Consider the following 20,506-nt stretch of genomic DNA (forward strand, 5'->3'; position numbering starts at 1 on the left):
AAACAAAATCATTCTAAAAGCAATTACGGTTAAAAGCATACTACTATCCAATGCGTTTGCCAGGAGGAATGGGTGAACAGCGCCGTTTTCAAAGTTCTCGCTAACTTTCAGGAGATCACCTCAGTAATCCCCACCAGCTCTCCCAAAAAGGGTTCAATAACAATTTAGAGCATTTTGTATTATGTTACATGACTATTTCAAAATGAGGGGGATGAAAGAAAAATCTCCACATTATTAAAGGGGGAAAGCCTCCATGTTATCAAAAGAGCACTTGAGCTCCTTTCCTGCCACATTTTCTTTAAAAACAAAAAGCCACGTGCTCCGCTCCTCTTTTCTATTAGCAGGTGCTCTTCTCAACACTCCGCTCGGAAACAAAGTGTCAAAGGAACCCGAAAGTCTTGCGCAATGGTTTGTCTACTCGCGTAAATCTGCGGACCAGAGGCACGCACGTGCTCGCGGCGCCTCACGTCACAGCCCGTCCCTCTCACAGCGAATAGGAGGCGGAGTCACAGCCGACGCGACAGCGGCTCGGCTTCCCTTTGGCAGAGTCACCTCCTCCTCCTCCTCGCCGCAGGGGGCCGCTGTTGCGCCGGACGCGAGCCGGCCCGTGCGAGGGACTCTCTCCGCGCGCGGAGCCGGGCTGGTGGGCGCGTCGCCGGCGCCGCCGAGGAGGCCAAGGCCGCCGCCGCCGCCGCCGCCCTTTCCGGGTCCGCTGCGGCGGCGCTCCGAAGGAAGCCAGGGAGTGCCGCCCGCGTACCGGCCGGCCTGGCGCCGCTCTTCCCCGTGACCGCCCCGCTGGTGCTGCTGCTGCTGGGCCGCCGCCAGCACCGCCGGTGTTGGGGCTACCGCTACTACTCCGCCCCGCCGCAGCCGCCGCCTTGCCTCGTCTCCCGGCCCCTCCTCGCCGCCGCCGCCGCCCGCTGCCGGTCGCCGCCCGCCCCCGCCATGCCCGGCCCGGCCGCCGGGAGCCGGTCCCGCGTCTACGCCGAAGTCAACAGCTTGAGGAGTCGCGAGTACTGGGACTACGAGGCGCACGTCCCCACCTGGGGGTAAGGCCGGAGGCGGGAAAGAGACCGGCGGGCGGGCGGGCTGGGGGTCTCTCGCTCGCTATGGAGCTATTCGGCGCCGAGGCCTCGCCGGCCAGCCATGGCCTCCCGGCTTCCTGCCTGCTTGAGGCGCAGCTAGGCAGTCTGTGGCCCCGCGCGAGGGCCGCCCTTTCCCCACATGGTCCTCGGGGCGCCTCGACGTCCGCCTGGTGGGCAGAGCCGGAGGGCCCGTCTCGAAGGCGAGTCTGCGTGTCCAGGGCGCCTTGGAGGCAGAGGAAAGCGCAGCTGGAAGTGGGCTCGGCCGCCTGGCGTCCCTTTAAAGGCCCTGCTTTGCTTCTTCCCGGGCCTGCTTTCCGCGTACTGCGCTCTGTCGCTCCCCATGTGCAGGGTTTAGCGCACCCGCCCGACAGCCCATCATTTGCAGCCTTGCTTTGCGCGCCGTCCCTCGTGCCGAAGAAGGGGCTGGGAAAGATGGGATCAGAAAGTGGCTGGGATCTGTAACGGTGTTGATTAAGAGGGATTAAAGAATGATAAAATATGAAATCAGTAATGGAGATCCTGCAGTGTAGAGTCCAGGTTGTTCTTGGACTCCAAATCTCAGCAGCCTGCTTGGCCAGTAGTCAGTAATGACAGACAAGAATTGGCCACAGGTTTCCCGCCCCTGGGTTCAAGTAGCATTCTGCAACCTAGTGCCCTCCAGACATTTTGGATTACAGTTCCCACCAGCCCTAGTTAGTAGTATGACTAGTAGCGATGATAGAAGTTGCTTGTCGGGTCTAGGTTGTTGCTTTTGGGATTTACTCTTAATACTGCAAACTTTGATTGTGCAATGAAAGTGGGCTAGTGCTCTTGGGCTCTTCTTCCCCCCTCCCTACAGAAGCCCCACATTTTGTGGTAGGGTAGAGGAAGTGATGGGAAATGCCCTGGAAAGTGTAGGATAACAGTTGCTTACTGTGGCATCATATGTGTCCCACAAACAGATCTGAATGAGTGCTCAATAAATAACAGACATCATATAACCATCCCAGAAACTTTTTGCAAGGAAATCAGGATCAAAAGCTCAGTAAGCAAGTTGCCTTGAAGTGGCAGTACTTCAAAATGTCTAGAAAACTACATAGTTGGGAAAGGCTACTCTAGGCCCTCACAGGTTTGAGATGCACACACAAGTTCCAACTCAGCTACTCTGAACACCCTTCTGTACTAAGGGTAAAGTGATTGCTTCCCATCTTCATTGCATTTTTATGGGTGAAAATGAGATTCTAACAAGTGTCATCATGATTCAGAAGTAGGGCTTAGGAGTTGCTAGTTATTCCTGATTAACAGGCACAAAGCTGTGCTCTTACGTAGTGGTGTTAGGCGTGTGTGCATGTGCACATGTGCTGTGCTGGTTCCTCTGTCCTTTCAAAAATGAATAAGCAAAAGTAGGGTTGGGCATTTGGTTAACCGGTTACTTTGTAAAGTTTTATGAGCATAATCACAAAAACTAATTTGGATAACATTTATTGTGAAACAATAATAAATTTATTAAATGAATTATTTTATTACATATTAATTTCACTCTTCACCCTAATGAGATCAGGAACAGCTTACATGGTTTTCCCCTGCCCCCGATCCTCTCAACAATTGTAAGAATGTAAGAAGAGCTCAAAGACCCATCTAGTCAAGCATTCTCTTCTCACAGTAGTCACTCTGATGCTTGTGGAAACCAGAGCGCAACAGCACTTTCCCCACTTGAGATTCCCAGCAAGTGGTATTCAGATGCATTGAAAGCCTTATCCTCCATGAATTTGTCTAATACCCTTTTAAAGCCATCCAAGTTGGTGGCCATTGCTATATCTTTGGGAGCAAATTTCTTAGTTCTATGTGTTGTATGAAGAAGTACCACCTTTTGGCTGTCTTGAGTCTACCAATATTTAGCTTCATTGGATGACCTCTGTTTTTTTAGTATGATGAGAGAAGAGAAAAAGCCTTCACCCTATCCACTTTCTCTAGTCTAGACCATGTATGATTTATTACACCTCTTTTTGCCTTTTTTTCTGAACTAAGATGCCTCATAGAGGAGTCATACTTGCTTTTTCTGAAGTTTTTCCAGTTCCACAATATCCTTTTTTGGCGGCAAGGTGGCCAGAACTGTAATGTTCTAAAGATGGTGGCACCAAAGATTTGTATAATGACATTATGATATTATTGACTGTTTTGCTTAAATCCCATGCATAATTATCTCTCATATTAAGTTCACTTTTTTCACAGCTTCTGTGGGCTAGGAACACACTGAGGTGTCCAATGCTATACCATGATCTCATTCCTGGTCATCCAGCACCAGTTCAGACCCCATTAGTATTTGTTATGGGGTCAGGTTTTTGTTTTTTGTTTTTTACTGTATTATTTATTTTTTGGTTTTAATATTGTAAACCATTCTGTGATCCTCAGATGAAGGGTGGTATAGATGATGATGATAATAATGATGATAATGATAATAATGCTAAAGATGTGAACTTTCCAGAAATTGTGAATCCATAGAAAAAACAATGTTGGAGTATGGGGGGGGGATTTGGGGTGAAATATGCAATCCATTTTAAAAGCATACTTTACAGTTCAAAAGTCATTTTGTAACTTTTGTAACATAAACTATATTATATATAACCTTGCTTACTATAAAATTACCATGTTTTTGTATATTAAAATGCACTTTATTCAGACAATAATTATAGGTTCAATTTACTTTCTAAAATCTTAGTTAGAAATGGAGCTACAAGGTGCTGAACCGTAAGAATTTTTTTTGGCATCTCTTTGGTTTTACCAGTTTATGAGGAGCCAGCAAAAAATAATAAAAACAGAAGAAACAGTCAACATTATAGTAAAGCAAAAAAGGAATTAGGTATTCTGAAAATTATTGTGTCTCCTCCAGTCCTCCAGTATGAAATTCAACAAAAAGCACTCATTTCCATAAGAAGAGCTGAGAAAATGAGGGACCCAAGAGTCTGTGAACTGTTGGCATCTGTCTGTCTGGAGAGACAATGGAGTGCGCCTCCAGGGGTGAAGTCAAACCCCTGAAGTGACCTTCCCGGGACATAAGCCTGGGCAATGTGTATGGGGGTCCCATGCTGCCCAGATGACAAGACACGTGCCCCCTCCCCTTGGCCTCACTGAAGTGGTCCAAAGGAAAGCTGAGCAATACATTTGGCACCAGTTTGACTGCAGAAGTTCCCAGAAGGAAACTTAGAGGTGCCATCCAGCTGTCTTAGGGACTCCACTCCTGATTTGTGTAGGGTTTACTAAAAAAATTTCTCCCGAAGATATCAGGCAAGGCAGCAGAGGTTTAGGATCAGAGTTTTCTTTCTCCTAGATGAGCTACCTTCTCAGCTTGATGAGCCTCATCTGCCATTTACTTCCCTCTACACAGCATGTGCAGGAACTACCTTCTTGACTGTTGGATTCTTTCAATCAACTGGAGCCTGTCTTTACAGGCAGGGAAGTCCTTAACTCACCAAGGGTTGTGACCCATCGGCTACCCTCATCTGGTTTAGCTGGCCAGTCAATTCTACATGAAATTTAATAAGTCTTTATTTCTGAGCTATCACTACCAAGTTCTGGGTCTTCATATTTGTTACTTTCTTTCTCCTTCTTTCGCCAAACCTTTGTTAGGCATTATAGACATATTTGTTACATTTATCATGGACTGCTCAAGTTTTCCCCAAATTGAAACAAGCTGATCTATTTGATATATCAGTTTATTTCTTGATTTGGTGTAAGTATTTCCAAACATAGATCAGTTTCTTTTATACACTGTAGAGGTTGAAGGAATCTGACGTAGGTAAGAAGCATGAGGGGTCAGAGGCTTGCCACTATGTTGCAAGAGGGATTAGTTTGGCAGAATTACAGACTGCATTTGAGGTCTGAACACCTGAATATGTTCTGTATTCTGCAACATTTAAAGGTGCATTTCCAACATGTTTGTTGCTTGTTTGTAATCCAGTCAAATGCAGAAGCAGTGCTGTCATCACTTACATTTCTGACTTTAAATCATGAATCCAATAGATTTTCACTAGAATCAATTGGGTGGCAAAAAAAATCCCAAAACCTTCGCAAAAGAGGAGCAATGGCTCTGACAGTGTCCTAGAACCCTTCCGCCTTACTGGACTTTGAGAAGGACACAGGAGGACTCTAGGACCCTATCAGAGCCCTGCCGCCTCCTTCCCAAAGCTGGGCAAACACTTACTGGGCTTTGGGAAGGCAGCACTCTGAGATGCTGCCAGACCCCTCACACACCCTTCCCAAAGCTGGGTGGTTCCCAGCTTTAACTGATGCATGGATAGACAAACCCTCACATGTAAGTTACCTGTACATACAAATTACAATGATCTGATACAGTACATGGTATCACATACAGGTCTTTCTGTTACATAATTTTTAGAAACCATTTTGAGGGAGTAGATATGTGAAGACTTTGTCTTAAACATTTTATTCAGCATTGTAAAGGAAAATATTTCATAATCTTTTTTATTTTTTATGGGGGGGTGGGAGAAAAATAAAATGGTGTTGGAAAACCCTACACTTTTCCTGAATTTTCTCAGTCCCTCCACCAGGCCTTCACATCTCGGCTGCTTAGCAAACTTGGCTGCTGCACAGTTCACCCCTAGCTCCACGTCATTTATAAACAAGTTAAAAAGTTTCGCCTAGGTCCTATATCCTTGGAGGACTCCACTTTCTGCCTCTCTATTGGAAGAACTATACCTTTATTCTTTCTCTTGGCTTGCTGTCCCTTAACCCCGTTACCTGTTCTTTTATCACATAATTTGGTGAGGAACACAGTGTTGACTGGCTCACTCATATCTACCGTATATGGCAGGTGACACTCTCAAATAACGCTAAAATGTTAATGAGATAGGACCAAACCCTGCAGAAACCATGCTGATTCAACTTTAGCAATACTAATTTTTTCTAGATGCTTGGCAATGCTTCTTGCCAGTTTTCCTGGAATAGACACCAACCAAGTCAGCCTATAATTTCCCTGATGTCACCTGGACCCTTTTCTTTTTCTTAAAAAAGTGGTGTTACATTGGCCACTTTCCAGTCCTGGTATGAAGGCTGATGTTAGAGACAAGTTAAATATTTTTGTTGGAAGGTCAGTGCTTTCGTACCACCTTGGGCGGCTGTTATCTGGAATGATTGATTTGTCCATTTTTTGTTAATATTTATTCATATAACATGTACAGTGCATATTAAAAGGACATTAGGACAAAAGAAAACACCCTGAAAAAGAACTATACAAAAAATAGAACACTTTAAAGATATCAACAACTAATACTAGTGGGACAGCAAAAAAGAAAAAAGTTTAAAGGGCGTAAGGAAGAGACAAAAAAGCCAAGTAAGTTCAGTGCTTCTTCTAAATAAAATCATACTTGGCTGAACAAGGCGACCTACCTGAAACTTGTCAACAAAGCCAAGAACTCTTGTCATCACTATTTGCCTCAGTTCCTCAAACTCCTTGAGTACGTTTCTCTAGGCACAGGATTTGCCCCATGTATTCCACTGCAGAGACAGATGCAAAGAACCCATACAACTTCTCTGCCTTCTCCTTTTCCTCCTTTTCCACACCTCTGAGTCCCTTGTTATCCAAAGGTCCAAATGCCTTTAGCCAGTTTTCTGTTTCTAATATATTTAAATATTTCTGTAGTTATTGTTAGCAAGGTAAATTGTCCCAACACCTTGACTTTCCAGACAACTTCCATCTGTCTGCGAGATGGTTTCACGTCGCTCCTTAAAGGAGATAAACAAATTTCTCTGACCGCTCTGTGTTTTATGTTGTGTCCTCAAATTCTTTCTTCGTATCTCTTAACGTTGTTGGCATGTCTTCTGCTAAGGTTTGAGTTCTCCTTCCCCCCCTTTTGTTTGGACAAGACTTCCATTTATTGAAAGAAGTCTTTCCTAGAATAGCTTTCTTGACCCAACTCATTAATCATGCCGACATCCTCTTGGCTGTGATGGTACCTTCACCGCTTAGCTTCTGCTATTGTGGTTGCAGGGTGGGACCCAAGCATTTTGCAGAGGTTTGACCCTCCTGACTTTCTCTTTTAACTTCCTTTTTTATTAGAGGTTTCCTCTTCTGAAGTCAAATGGACTGTGTTGGACTTCCTTGGTAATTGCCCAGTTATATTGAATTTGATAGCACTGTGGCCAGTTGGTTCAAGAACACTTATATCTCCCTCCAGGTCCTCCTGGGCAGCACTTAAGATTAAGTTCAGTGTTGCTGCCTCTCTTATCAGTTCCTGAAGGGTAGGTTAGGCTGAGTGTGACTGTTTTAACATGATCTAATGAACCTCATCACTATGAGAGGACTTGAATCATGGTCTTCCTGGTCTTCATCCAGTACTCTGCTTGCTAGGTTGTGGTTTTTGCCACTGATGGCTACTTAAGTTTCTGTTCAGAGAAACCTGTAGCTGTAGCATGGGGCCTGTGAGAAAAGGTTTGTCCCTCACTTTCATGGAGCTGCTAGTCACTCCTTGCTAACAAATAACACCGTTATGAAATAAGTGGCGTTCATTCTTGGAATAATTGACCGCAGTCAAAGGGGTAGCCAATAGATGAATGTGTGCTCTAGTCTTGAGTGGCAGACCTGACCTCTTAATATGTTATAGATTTTAGTTTGCCCTTGTAGTTTTGCTGAAAAGCCTAAAAGCCTTCCCTCCCACCCTTCCAACCCAAAGCTATAATTTTAAGTGTGGATGAGTAGAAGGACAGATATAATTGGTTTGGTAATAAATTTGGGTTCTTTTGATTAATGTGATAAAGATGAAATGAATTACTATAACTTTCAAGAGTGTTATGTAGTGGGTTGGCATGCCAGACAAACTGGAGTGGGTGAGAAGGAATTAGATGACAACTGGGTTGTGTCATACAGGAACCAGTAGGGCGGGTTTGGACTGCCTTTCAATAACCTTTCAGTAATGTGTGTTAACTTTATAATCTGGTAAATACCTAGGAAGAATGCTAATAATTTTGGATTTCCCCTTTTAATGCATGCGTATGTGCCAAGTGGTAATGCTAATATACACTCAAGGTCGCTTTGCTAGAATTGGAAGGGGGGGTGAGGTGTTCATTTCTGGCTAATTAGAGTAAAATTGTCAGCATGATATTGGGTATGTGGGAGTTCGTAAATATACGACTGATCTGGCACATGTAGCTTAATGTGTCCTCAGGATAACTCAGCACACTAGTCAACTCATATGCTTTAAGCACTCCCTGATATACAGGGAAGATGATGAAACAACACTAAAGGGTCCAAGCTGGAAACTCTCAGGTGTATGCTCTCTTGGGCTGTCTAAAAGCTAATAGTATAATCTCTGCCTGTGAAACGGTGGAGGAGGGTTTCTTCCCCCGCAGCTGATACCAGCCTCATTGTCAGGATGTTCGAGGGAAAGAGAAGTTGTCTGTCAAAGAGGATTGTGGGAACTGTCTTTCTCACTTTGGACTTGGAAGTTGTTAGTTCTGAACAGTTCCATCAATTCTGTAACAAAAATTAGGATTATCATTCCAGAGAAAGAGGTCTCTTGCTGTGGGTGGCATATATTTTTTCTGATGATGGCAGGTGAATAATGAGTATTGAGGACTTTTAGAGGTTGCAGGCACCATTCCTCCTTCCCTTGGATCTGTGGAATTATGAAATGCTGAAGTTTAAGCATCCTCATAACCATCAGTAGCAAGCCATGGAGATCAAGAGTGTTCAGAAGTGGGATAGTTCCTGTTCAGTAGTTTGAAAGGTCTGCACGTTAATATGTGCCCTGCTCCTCATTCTTCAGTTTCAGGGTATTAGGAGCAGAGGGGTCAGGAGAGCATTTCAGCCTAGTCACTTTTCAGTTGTTTTCCTCTTCACTGTCTGCAGTAATCAAGACGATTATCAACTGGTTCGGAAACTCGGCCGGGGAAAATATAGTGAAGTCTTTGAGGCTATAAACATCACCAACAACGAACGAGTGGTTGTGAAAATTCTTAAGGTGAGTTTTTGTTGGATGAATATGAATGGTTTTCTGAGGTGGGAGCAATGCTGTGGCAACAAATCTTCCCTAACACTGTAATGGGCTGTTCTCGATCTAAGCCCCTTGCTTAGATCATATCATATTGCATATTCATATCTGGAGTGGATGTTGAGGTGCTGCATTCTTAACTTTGTGTCTGGTAGTGGTATTTAGTTATCACTCTCCTCATCTGTTTTTAAAAGGTAGCATTGCCGTTGGGACCATTTTGTGAAGGAACAGCATGTTTCTATGTGTTCAAATAGCACTGCACACGGTGGACACAGGAATTAACATCTGGCAAATTTTACTTGGCAGGACAGATGTTAAGGCCTGTTCACTGTAATGCAAAGGCTACTGGAGCATCCTTTGATTAACATCTCAATGATGAGCATTTGACTTAGCTGGAACTGTGGTGGAGGTGATCAGGCAGGTGGATTTTGGAAAGACTAACTTGGATGTTGCCGTTAGTAGCAATACACCAAAGCACACTTAGCCTCGCTTAAAATGAGGATGTGGGATTTTCATGTTTAGCATTGCTCATCATTTGCCTTCTGCTGTAAAAGCATTTTATCAAAGGTGACCCAGTAAATATATTGCCAAGGTTGACATTACCTTTGGGGGGGGGGAGTGAATTCTCATGACTGGCATGTTTAAAATTCATGTCCACATTATCAAGGCTTATCTATGAAGATGACAGCTTAGACTTTTATTTATTTAGATTTCCTCTTATTTATTTAGACTTGTGGTCATAACTAGCATCTGTGATCATTGCTGTTGGCCCAGCATCCTCTTTAAACTTCTCCCAGTTATCCTTTCAACAGTTGAAATGGTGAGCCTCAGTGTAAGGCTTTCCAGGAGTATTCATCACACATCAGTGGTGGCTTATAGGCTACTTATTGTGGCTTCAGTGGTTTGCATTAGGTGAATCTGGGTTGGCATTGGCACAGTGCTACCATACTGAAAATAAAGAAATGTGTGGAAAGAAGTCCAAGGATGTGATTTTTTTCAACTCGGTCTGAGCAGATTGCTTCTTTGGGTGGTCAGTTTTTCTCTCTGTGGTGTTCCAACATTGTGTGTTCTAGTGCAGCATTTGTGAGAATTGTTTAAAGGGTAGATGTAGGAGGTAGACACACATTAAGTCTCTGCTCCCGCACCTCAAGACTGCCTTCACTAACCTGGTGTCCTTCAGATCTTTTGGACTACAACTCCCATTTGCCCCAGCCAGCATAGCTGACAGTACGTCTGCAACTTGATGGACTGTGAAGTACTCCTGGTTGAAAAGCATTGCTTTAGTAATGGAAACAGGAAGTGCAAGGAAATGCTTGCTAAGTAATTCCTGTGGAACCCATGACAAACTTCCTGTGGGCACATCACCTCTTTCTTGCTGACAACTTTCTGCTGTCCTGTTCACCAGAGCCCAGAATGCCCCCTAGAGACCGAAAGTGGGAGGGACTGTCAAAGTATGCCCTGAAAGAATCCTCCAAACTAAGATTGCCCTGTGTGACTCTGGTACCATCCAGTCTTGACGTCATCCCTTTCTCTTCTGCATGATCCTGTGTCCTGCATCAAAAGCTTGTTGCTTCTTTCCCACTTGATTTGACCTGATAATGGTAGGGAAATGTTGGCTTCCCTAGAAATTGCAAGATTGGAATGGATTGGCACTACTGTCCAGTTTAAGGGATGGGTAAGACTTAGCCTTAGTTCTTGTGGAAGACTTCGCAGCTATCAGGTGACTGGCCGTATGTTTAACAAGTGAGGTACAGCTTATGCTAAACGTAATGATTAGCTTATGCCAAACGTAATGATTAAGAGAATGAACTGAGCAAGGAAGTGCCTGGTTGCAAATGTCACCTTAGTCATGAGGCAAACTCCTGCTCTCAGCCCCTCTCTGTTCTGTATGTAGTCCAGTGTTATCTCTGATCTTAGGTAGTTGCAAGGATTTTGGATACCGACATGAAGCATTTTGAGCAATTAAGAAAAATACAATGTAAAGGCAACTCGAGGATCTTAATGTTTCCTAACATTTTTAAGTTTTGAGATGCCGCTAATTGTTACACAAGGCAGTACTGTAGTATTGAAGAGGTGGTCTCAGCAGAAAACTGCTTCAAAAGAGATCCTAGATGCAAATATACTTGCTTATCTTCAGGTTGTGCCTCCATCCCTCTCCTGAAAATTGGTGGTTGATGGTGACAAAATACCAATGAGTGTCTTTACTTGTTTTTGTCTTTTTTGTATGAAACCTCTGGATTTGAATTTGAAGGAGAGGGAAACACTGTGTGCTAGCCCTGGTGTTGTCACCTTCTGGAGCCCTAAATTCCTGTTTGCAGGGGCCCAACACTTCTTATACTTGTTAATCCCTGAGCCTGCTCATTGCTTTTCTTCTTGGGCACAGCAAATGCATACTGTTATGCACTTAACTGGCCTCTATTTTCATCCTGCTCACGAGGCTTATAGGGTTTCCTGGATCCCCAAGATTTGCTGGTATGCTTCTTTCAGGGAAGAGTTTAAGACTTTGGTTACATGATGACGATAACGTTTATTAGTTAACTTTGCAGGCATTGATCATAAGTGTACAATGTAACTGGTGTCTACAAACAGGAATGGTATTTCAACTTCTCTCAGCCCTTTTAAGCCACTCCTGCCACCAGCTCAAAACTGCTGCCACCTGCTTGACCCTAGTTTTCTTGCAGAAACCTCCTCTATCCACCGTGATTGCTAAACGTTCAGAGGCAATGTAGCAAGTGCTATCAGCAGACGGGAGGGTGGTTCTTTATAGTGTCCCATGCGAGACTGGAAAACTGATACTAAAAAATAACATGTATGTAGCACAGCTTTGCTTTTAATCACTGGCCTTGTAAGCCATAGGGTGCATGGAATTGGGTCCAGGCAAGTGAGTAGGCTTCTGGAAGAAGAAGACCCCTTCTCCAGTCCTAGGAAAGGTTTGCAGATCTTACTGACCCTCCTATGCCAGCCCCCAGCAGGCAAGAAAATTGGTTGGCTTGTTTACCAGGCTGATAATAGTAAGCATATCAAAAAAGTGGTGACTTCAAGAATTTCAGTTACTTGCCTATTTTTTTCCCTTCCAGGGCTAGCAGGATAAGAAATCATACTAAATGTATACACTTCAATATACTTGCCTAATTTTCCAGGTTCATAATAAAATAAGAATTTTGATGTTACATAATTAATATTATAAGTACAGAATATACAGCTTTGGCTGTCAGCAGACTCCAAAGGAGCTGATAGTCAACCCTCTTTTCTCTTACCTGCAACACAAAAAGTTCTCTAGACATAAGCAGGAAGTAATTTTGCACCGATATGGGAATATTGATGAGATATGGTCAGGTTTTGGGTGTGGGTGCTTTCTAATCTAAACTGGCCACTTGGTGCTCCTCCTTACTGCTGCCTCACTTTTTTAACCTTTGAGGAGGGGTGTTTACCCCACCCCACGGTTCTGTGGTGTGGCTGTCTGCCAGTACACATTAGGAGGGATAAAGCTGTGCTAGCAGCTGAGGTTCTGAAGAGCTTCTCACCATTTTAATTTAAATTATTTCCCCCGAGATGAGAGTTGACAGCAAGGTGAACCAATAAGACAGCACATTTTGAAGTTCCTGGACCAATGAGGACAGAGGAGCAATGACCTACTTTGGTGCTTTAATTGGTCTAGCAACCCACCCAAGTGGTGTCTCATTGGCTCACTGCACTGCCATTCTTGTTCTATGAGAAATCCACTAAATGAAATGGTAGGCAGCTCATAGGACCCTCAACTGCTACTGCAGCACTGTATTCCTAGCATTCACTGCTGCTCCCCACCACTTGCTCCTGGCTTGCCACTATGGGCTATACTTTGAGCTCTGGCCCTTTCCCAATCTGAAACGGACATTTCTGTACTAACCACTTCCCCATGAGGTGTATTCATCATGGCCTGAAACTCTGCCCCATCCACTCAGTCCCTCATCTTCCCCACATTCGGCACAGAAGGCTTTTGCTTATACTGTCAAAGACACCCCAGCCACATGGAGGGTTCTGCTTTCAATTAAGCAGAAATGAACAAAAGCCCCCTGCAGACGTTCTATACTTGGGGGGGGGGGGGAGAGATGGGATGGAGCAGTTTTGGTGATATGCACCAGGGCATGAGGGGAGGTGCTTGCAGGCACACCCCTGCCTCCCATCCTAGGATGTACATTTGTGTGTTCAGGTAAAAATTTAACGTTGAAAGAAATCTCACTTCTATTCTCTCTTTATGTATTTAAGCCAGTGAAGAAAAAGAAGATAAAACGAGAAGTTAAGATTCTGGAGAACCTGCGAGGTGGAACAAACATCATTAAACTGATTGACACTGTCAAGGATCCAGTGGTAGGTCCTAGTATGTGTCAGGAGCACTGGAATAATTGGGGTTATCTTCAGAAGTGGGTCATACAGGAAGCTTAGCTCCTCACACAGGTTTTACAGTTCAAGTGTGTGTTTACTGCAGGTGGAACAGGTCTCATGTTGGGATTTTTATTGTTTAGGCATCTGCATAGTTTAAAAACCACGTTAGTTTCTGTTTTTAACAATAAGCTCTTTAAATCACCCTTTGAGTTCTTTGGATAGATAAGGGAGGGTTTATTTCTGTGTCTTGGGGTCAGAGAGAGCATTATCCAGAAGAATCTTGGAATAATCAAGAAAGCAGGTTACAGGAAAGGTGTGGTTATATCATACATATTCTCTCTTGCAGTCAAAGACTCCAGCTCTAGTGTTTGAATACATCAATAATACAGATTTCAAGGTGAGTTTTTCTTCTTTTCTATACATAATGGATTTTCCAGAAAGCCTTAGGAGAGGAAATGTTGAATCTATTGAAACACACAAAATTTATTCTTGCGGAAGAATGAATTGTGCAGTCTTATGGGCACTTTTAAGAAACTAACTGCAATCAGCAAGCAGTCTTTCTGTGTGGTTTTTGTGGTCCATGTTCAAAGGGAGTAGTGCAATAGAAGTTTACTGCATTTCCTTGATACTCTGTCTCAATATAGCAACTGTTGCCCTGCAGCATGTAATTCCATGCTAATCTCCCTGCTATGATACTCTGTTTACTGTAGTCTTGTTGATGAGGAAAGTGGGGCCTGATTTTTACAGTGGAAAAAAGCTGGATATGAAGAGTAGAGTTGGGAGGAAATGTCAAGATTTGTTGAGCACTAAGGGGAAATTTGAGACTAGGTTCTACAAAAGTGACAGTCTCTACTTGAATCACAGTGGAACCAGGTTACTGGCATTTAAAATCACAAAGATTATGCAATTTAAAAGCTATGTTTTTTGGTGTTGGTTTTTTGTTTTTTTTAAGGAAAGCAGTCAGTAAATTGGAAGCGATTGGTTTGCCTCATCTATGGGTGATAGCCTAAATATCTAGGTCTCAAAATGTGATGATAGAATTGGACAGCGAACTTGTAGAAACATGGCAGGAGTTTAAAGGGACCAAAGAATCAAAGGAAAAGTTACACACAAAATTGGACTTTTGGAGGAGAGTTGTAATCTGAAGCAGCAAATGCCAACATGAGCCATAGTGAGCGTTTCAGAAACTCAATGAAACTGAGAATCTGTGGAGGATGTATTTCATTTCATTTCATTTTTATACCACTTTATATTTTTGATAAAAAGTTTTCAAAACAGTTTACAACCCAGATTAAAACATCAAATAAAACAATACAGAAAAAAAATTTACAAAAAGAAGTTAATCATTAAGTATACATTCAAAGCAGCATAATTAATAGGACTCTAAAATATTATCTTTAAAAATTCAAAATAAAGCATTACAAAGAAGGTCAACTATAGAATGCTCATGCATTTAACGCAACAATGCCAGAAGCAGAGACAAGCACACTTCTCTGAGGTGGAGACCTGGAGTTCCTTGTCTAACTGGCAGTGTGCTGATGTGGCTGAGCTGTGCTGATCCCAATTCTTAGTCCAGACCTAGGTGTAGCTAAGAAATATTTGTGTGCTAAGTGTGCAAGGTGAAGGTTCAGAATCTTCTTATGTCATCATAGTGCCCTCCAGATGTTGAGGAGTCCAACTCCTGTCAGCCCCAGCAGCCAGTGTTTTTCATTTCATTTCACTTTTAATTTGTACACTGACTTTCTATATTGCTATGCACAAGATGATTTACATGCTGAAGAAACAACAAAATATATAGCAAAAATCACATATCTTTTAACAAAAAAGTCAGAATAAAATGTATGACTTTAAAATAAACAACTTATACAAAATAAGGTAATATTCTGTAATCCATTAGCATATAATAGTGCACAATAAAATTAACCATCAAAATATCAGCAAACAATAATTAAAGAAATTCACTATCAACAATAAATCATCACTAAAATATGATAAAAATAACAGCAAGTTACAATGCATAAAATATAACACACAAAAAAACAATGTAAAAGGATCAAATTGAGCAACAAAGCCACATAACTTACAAAAAATAATAATTCACCTCACCACCAAAAACCCCCACGTCTTCTCCCTTCCTAGCCATGGTCTCGGAGAGGCTGTTGCTCAGTTGGACTCGATTGAAGGGGGGGGGAGGCAAGGCTCTTTTGCCCTTCTTCATACTTTCTCCCCAAATAAGCTGGTAAAGAAACTGGTAGCATGCTGAGTTGATCCATGGGGTGGGGCATTTGCCTGCAGGCTGAACCCTGCCCATCAGCTGCCATCACCCAGTGACATCAGCTTGTTGGACAAGTGGGTGTGGTTTGGGGGAAATGGAGAGTTGGGACGAAATAGGCCCAGGGGGGCAGAGATTCCCTTTCCTTGCTCTAATTCTTGCCAGGATCCTTTAATGCTTCTCTGAGGTTTGTCTGTCTTCTGCTTCAGAGATCTTGCAGCTCTGTCTCTTGACCTGCCCTTGAGTGTAAAAGAGGTTCTACAGAGTGTGGAACACAGTGAGAGGCCACTGCAAGGTGGGGGTGGGGGTGTAAGAATGACAGGAAAAGCACAGCACTGATTTTTGCAATTTTCTGTTTTCAAATTGATTTCAGCAACTGTATCAGATCCTGACAGACTTTGATATTCGGTTTTATATGTATGAATTGCTCAAGGTGAGTATTCATGGGAAATTTGAAAGGTCAACCCTTGGTTTGAATTTTGTTAAGTGGGGTTGTGTATAATTAATACCTGCAGGATTTTTTTATTATTTGGGAAAGGGAAGAACAGCACTGCTCCCATACTTCAACACTTTTTTCTGGAATACCTCCAAAGTCCTCTGGGACTTCTTGGGCCCTGATTACCTCTTGGAATAATTTAAAGGTGTGATGTGTCTCTGTGGATATGCATAAAATTCATTCCCATCCCTAAACCCTTCTCTGTAGAGAAGGATAGGCAAGTCAGAGGAAGTTAAGAAATCAGTCAGTCACACAGCAACAGACAACCTTGGAAAACAGAGCATACATCTGGCTCTTATAACTTCTTCAGAGGTCCTCAGGAGTCAGTGGATTTGGTTTTCTGACTTTTTAGTCCCTGTGCACTGAAAATGACTCCCAAGTTCATCTCTACTAGTTTCTGCTGCCGCCTTTATCTTCTACCATTATATCATTTCTTTAACGGCTCTCAAATGTAAAGCAGTGTCTAAATAAATTTTGCTGTTTCAAAGTGTTAGAACAACTTGCAGCTTGGTTAAATTAGATTGAAATGGCCCCTTATAATTTCTGGAGTTCAAAGGCTTTATTTATGCAGGAGCAGATTTATCTTTGTAGGATTTATTTGCAGAAGAGATTAAAGAGAGAAAACAGAAGATATTGTCTCAATAAGTTGGGAGAGAAAGAAACGAAATGATAGAGTTGATTTGAGCAGAAAGGCTACAAGCAAGTATTGGCTAGATTGCTAGAAAAACAGTACCCTCATGTGGTTTAAAATAACACATGCATTAACTAGCTCAGAAGAAGGAAATGTCTTTACTTGTTTCCAACATGAAGGACAGACAAATTTTTCTTGTAAAGCCACAGGTGCTGGTGACATGCTGGAAACAGGCACCACCTTTGCCCTGGCCTTGACATATTTTTGAACCCAACTGGGATGAGCAGCAGAGGGCAAAGCAGCTGCCACCAAAAGTGCAGTAGCCTGGAGAGAAAGAGTGAGTCCTGGGCCATCTTGTTCTTGCTGTGCAACTAGGCAGTACTGCAACTTTTAACCTCAAAAGGGGTTTCTAACTAGAGACCCACATAACGGCCCCATGTGAAAACATGAATATCCTTTTTTCAAAGCCTTGGCAGGCTTGGCTATCTCATTGTTAAGATTCCAGGAGGAAAGGTTGCTTGACCTATTTGATGGGCTTGGTTCTTTCCAAGATCTGTGCTTAGATTTAGGCTTTTGGGAGGACTAACAAAACTCTTGGATAACTTCTTCTACATGGCAGTGTGTCATCCTTGCTGGGGAGAGAAACTGGCACACAGCACAGATATATTCAGCTGCTATAATTTCATCAGTGGAAAGGTTTAATTTTCCTTGTGTGTCTTTTTTAATGTTTTAATTTAGGTTTGGCATAAGTAACGAGTACATTCAGTATCTCTATTTTCAAATCGTAAAGTCTTTCATACAGGTGAATTACAATTTGAGACATTTTTGTTGTTAATTTTCCTTGTGTTGGGTGTTAACGTCTACATGTCTCTGGCAGGCCTTGGATTACTGTCACAGCATGGGAATCATGCATAGAGATGTCAAACCTCATAACGTCATGATAGACCACCAACAGAAAAAGGTAAAGACATCTGAAGACTGACCCTTGTGCTTTGCTATGGCTGAGTTCTTGATGCTGAGTTGGGTCTCTGCCCTGTTCCCCAGTCTGGTGTCTTTTAGAGAGGCCTCCATCACCAGATGCTTCAAAGATCTATCAGAATTCATGGTTTAAGCTGCTGCTGGGGGTGACCCAATTTCTTTACTGATTACCTCCCCAGTTTTGCCTATGTCTTGATTCTTAGCCATCCCCTCTTTTTAAAATGTGGGTGTAAGTAAGATCTTTTACTATATATTCTAAAGGAATATTATCACTGGCTTTGGCTTCTGTTTTAGCTTTTTTTGTTTATTAGTCAAAGTGGCTTACATAATAAAATGATTGCTTACAAAATCACAAGCTAAAAAAAGTAAATACAGCAACAGTATAACAACTGTTTTTATTTAAGAGCAACAGACAAAAGCAAATTCATAAAAGCAGTACATCAGATGTTAAAAGATAGCTGGAATGAAAAAATTCACGAGCTATTTAAAAATAGACAGCAGGAGCGTGGCAGATCTCCAGTGGGAGGCTGTTACATAATCTAGGTGCAACTACTGGGAAAACCCGTCTCTTGTACCCACCTGCCTAGCTACACAGAGCTGTGTAGGGATGGAACACAGAGAAGGGTTTCTGATGCCAATCTTAAAGGCCAGGTGAATGCATATGAAAGTAGGTGGTTTCTGAGATAATCTCCTAAACCTTTTGGGAGCTCAGTTTGACTAGGTGGCTGAAGGAGAATAAGGAGAAGCCCTTCTCTATGTAAAATGGCAGCTACAGCTAGAGTGCTGTTAGTAATGCACCACATCAGAAGGCTATAAAAATGATGGGTCCAAGAGAGCAAAGCTGCCCCTTTTTCTCTTCAGCCTCCATAACCAACCCCTGATTTTCACATATACTCAGTGAACAGCCAGGCTTTCTTTGGGCCCCTGCATTTCCTCTCCAGGCCTTCCTGACTATTTCCTCCTTCACTCTCTTGGTCTCCTCTGATGCTGCATGAAAACCAGGCAGCCTTGGATTCCTCCAGCCCGCCTGCTACACAAATATCTAACACAGTCAACTTTTGCACTCCCTACTTTGCTCTCTGAGAGTGGGAAATGGATGTAGAAAACACCTTTGTTTGGCACTTTCTGTTCATCAGATAATCTTGACAGCAATGCCCCTGCAGCTTTGCAGGGTTCGTGAGCATGAGGCAGGAAGCCCGGCTTGTGCTTGGGAGCACCAGTTGTATCCTCTGCAAGAGGTTCTTGCCCTTGCAGCTGTCCTTGTGCATTAATGTTGACTGCGGCCTCCTTCCGGCTTAGCTGTGCTCTCCCACAGGTGCATGCAGCTGGTCCCTGTTTTCTGGCAGTCAGTTCACTTTCCTTTTAGGAGTCTGGTGACTTATGATTAGTAAATGAGTCATCCAGTAATACACAATCTGACCAGTACAGCAGAGCTAATTTTACAGAGTCCAGCAGATGATAGGAGCTGAGCACCATCCTGACTAGCAGCTGTGCAAGCGCCATTTGACCAAAGTGTTGAGCAGGCTCCCTGGCTGACTGACTGCCTTGTATGTTCATAGTTGCGGCTCATAGACTGGGGCCTGGCAGAATTCTACCATCCAGCTCAGGAATACAACGTCCGTGTGGCCTCGAGGTACTTCAAAGGGCCAGAGCTCCTCGTGGACTACCAAGTAAGATTTTGTTCCTTAGTCTGAAGTGCTGGTAACTACCAGTGCTACTATCCCCTTCACCTCCCCAGGGAGGGGTCAGCAAAGATCAGCGTCTGCCAGCAAACCAGTTAAGGGTGACTCCTGGTAAGAAATGAAGAGCAACGTGGAGAGGAATTCTCAGTAGCTGCATCCATGCTAGAACTCAATGGGCTCTTCGAATTTGAGCCTGGGAATGTGAAAAAGACCCATTGTTCCTTCCTCTTTCTTGTTAATATGCCTCAGCATAAGCAATAAGATGGGATACAGGCTTGGAGGCCTAATTCCTGCTTTTGACCTCACCCATGTATTTCCTGATATGATTTGTGTTCTCAGTTAGGATTATCTTTTCACCTAGTTCATTGCTAAGTGACACAGGAGGCCAGCGTGCTTGAAAGGAGGTGACAGAATCATGGCAGATGTTCTCCCCTTCTCACAACTAGGCATTGGGGATGAATGACTGCCAAAGGTACCTTCAGGGCTGATTCTGTAGGACTCTGTGGGCAGGAAGCAAAAAGAGTCATTGCAATCAGGCTTAATAGTCAGTGGGGGAAAATGTTATAGGGCAGAGAGATTCGTTTAAGCAGATTCTTACTTAGAAAAGAAGTGTTTTGTGTCTCTTCAGCCTCATTAATGGGCAGCCCATGCACATGGAGGGAGGATTGCTCTGCAGATAGACTTCCTTCCTGAACTTCAAAACAGGAGGATAGATAATTGATTACAGGATAGAAGTAAGAAAGAGAAAACCACAAGGTAAAAAAATTAGTTGGAGGTATGTGGCACTGAACAGAACCAGTAATAGGAAATGACCAGACTGGGCCTTTCTTGAGTGCTGACAATATACCTTTGATCAAGTGAATCTGAACATTTCTTGGGAACAGATGGTGTTAACTACTTTAGACAGGACCAGTTCTCTGCAGTCCGGAAATAAAAGTAAGGGTACTTTTAAAGCAGTTGTCTTTCAGATATTGGAACCATACTCTTGTATAATGTTCAAGGCTAATATATAGCT

The 20,506-nt window shown here is 43.1% G+C and overlaps 1 protein-coding gene across 2 annotated transcripts in view; it reads left to right on the forward strand.

Annotated features, from left to right (window-relative positions):
• The first annotated feature begins 493 nt into the window (after positions 1 to 493).
• CSNK2A2 (casein kinase 2 alpha 2) overlaps positions 494 to 20,506 on the forward strand; it is a 28,080-nt gene continuing 8,067 nt past the window's right edge. Inside the window, exons 1-7 of one of the 2 annotated variants that reach the window (XM_083751385.1) lie at positions 494 to 1,049; positions 8,929 to 9,040; positions 13,316 to 13,417; positions 13,779 to 13,829; positions 16,078 to 16,137; positions 17,709 to 17,792; positions 19,369 to 19,479. In XM_083751385.1, coding sequence (XP_083607511.1) covers positions 946 to 1,049; positions 8,929 to 9,040; positions 13,316 to 13,417; positions 13,779 to 13,829; positions 16,078 to 16,137; positions 17,709 to 17,792; positions 19,369 to 19,479 — 624 coding nt within the window. In that variant the 5' untranslated portion in view covers positions 494 to 945. The remainder of the gene's footprint in view (positions 1,050 to 8,928; positions 9,041 to 13,315; positions 13,418 to 13,778; positions 13,830 to 16,077; positions 16,138 to 17,708; positions 17,793 to 19,368; positions 19,480 to 20,506) is intronic. The other variant, XM_083751384.1, reaches the window with a different exon arrangement.

The sequence above is a fragment of the Podarcis gaigeae genome (genome assembly GCF_964106915.1).
Source record: "Podarcis gaigeae genome assembly, chromosome: 8".
NCBI lineage: Eukaryota > Metazoa > Chordata > Lepidosauria > Squamata > Lacertidae > Podarcis > Podarcis gaigeae.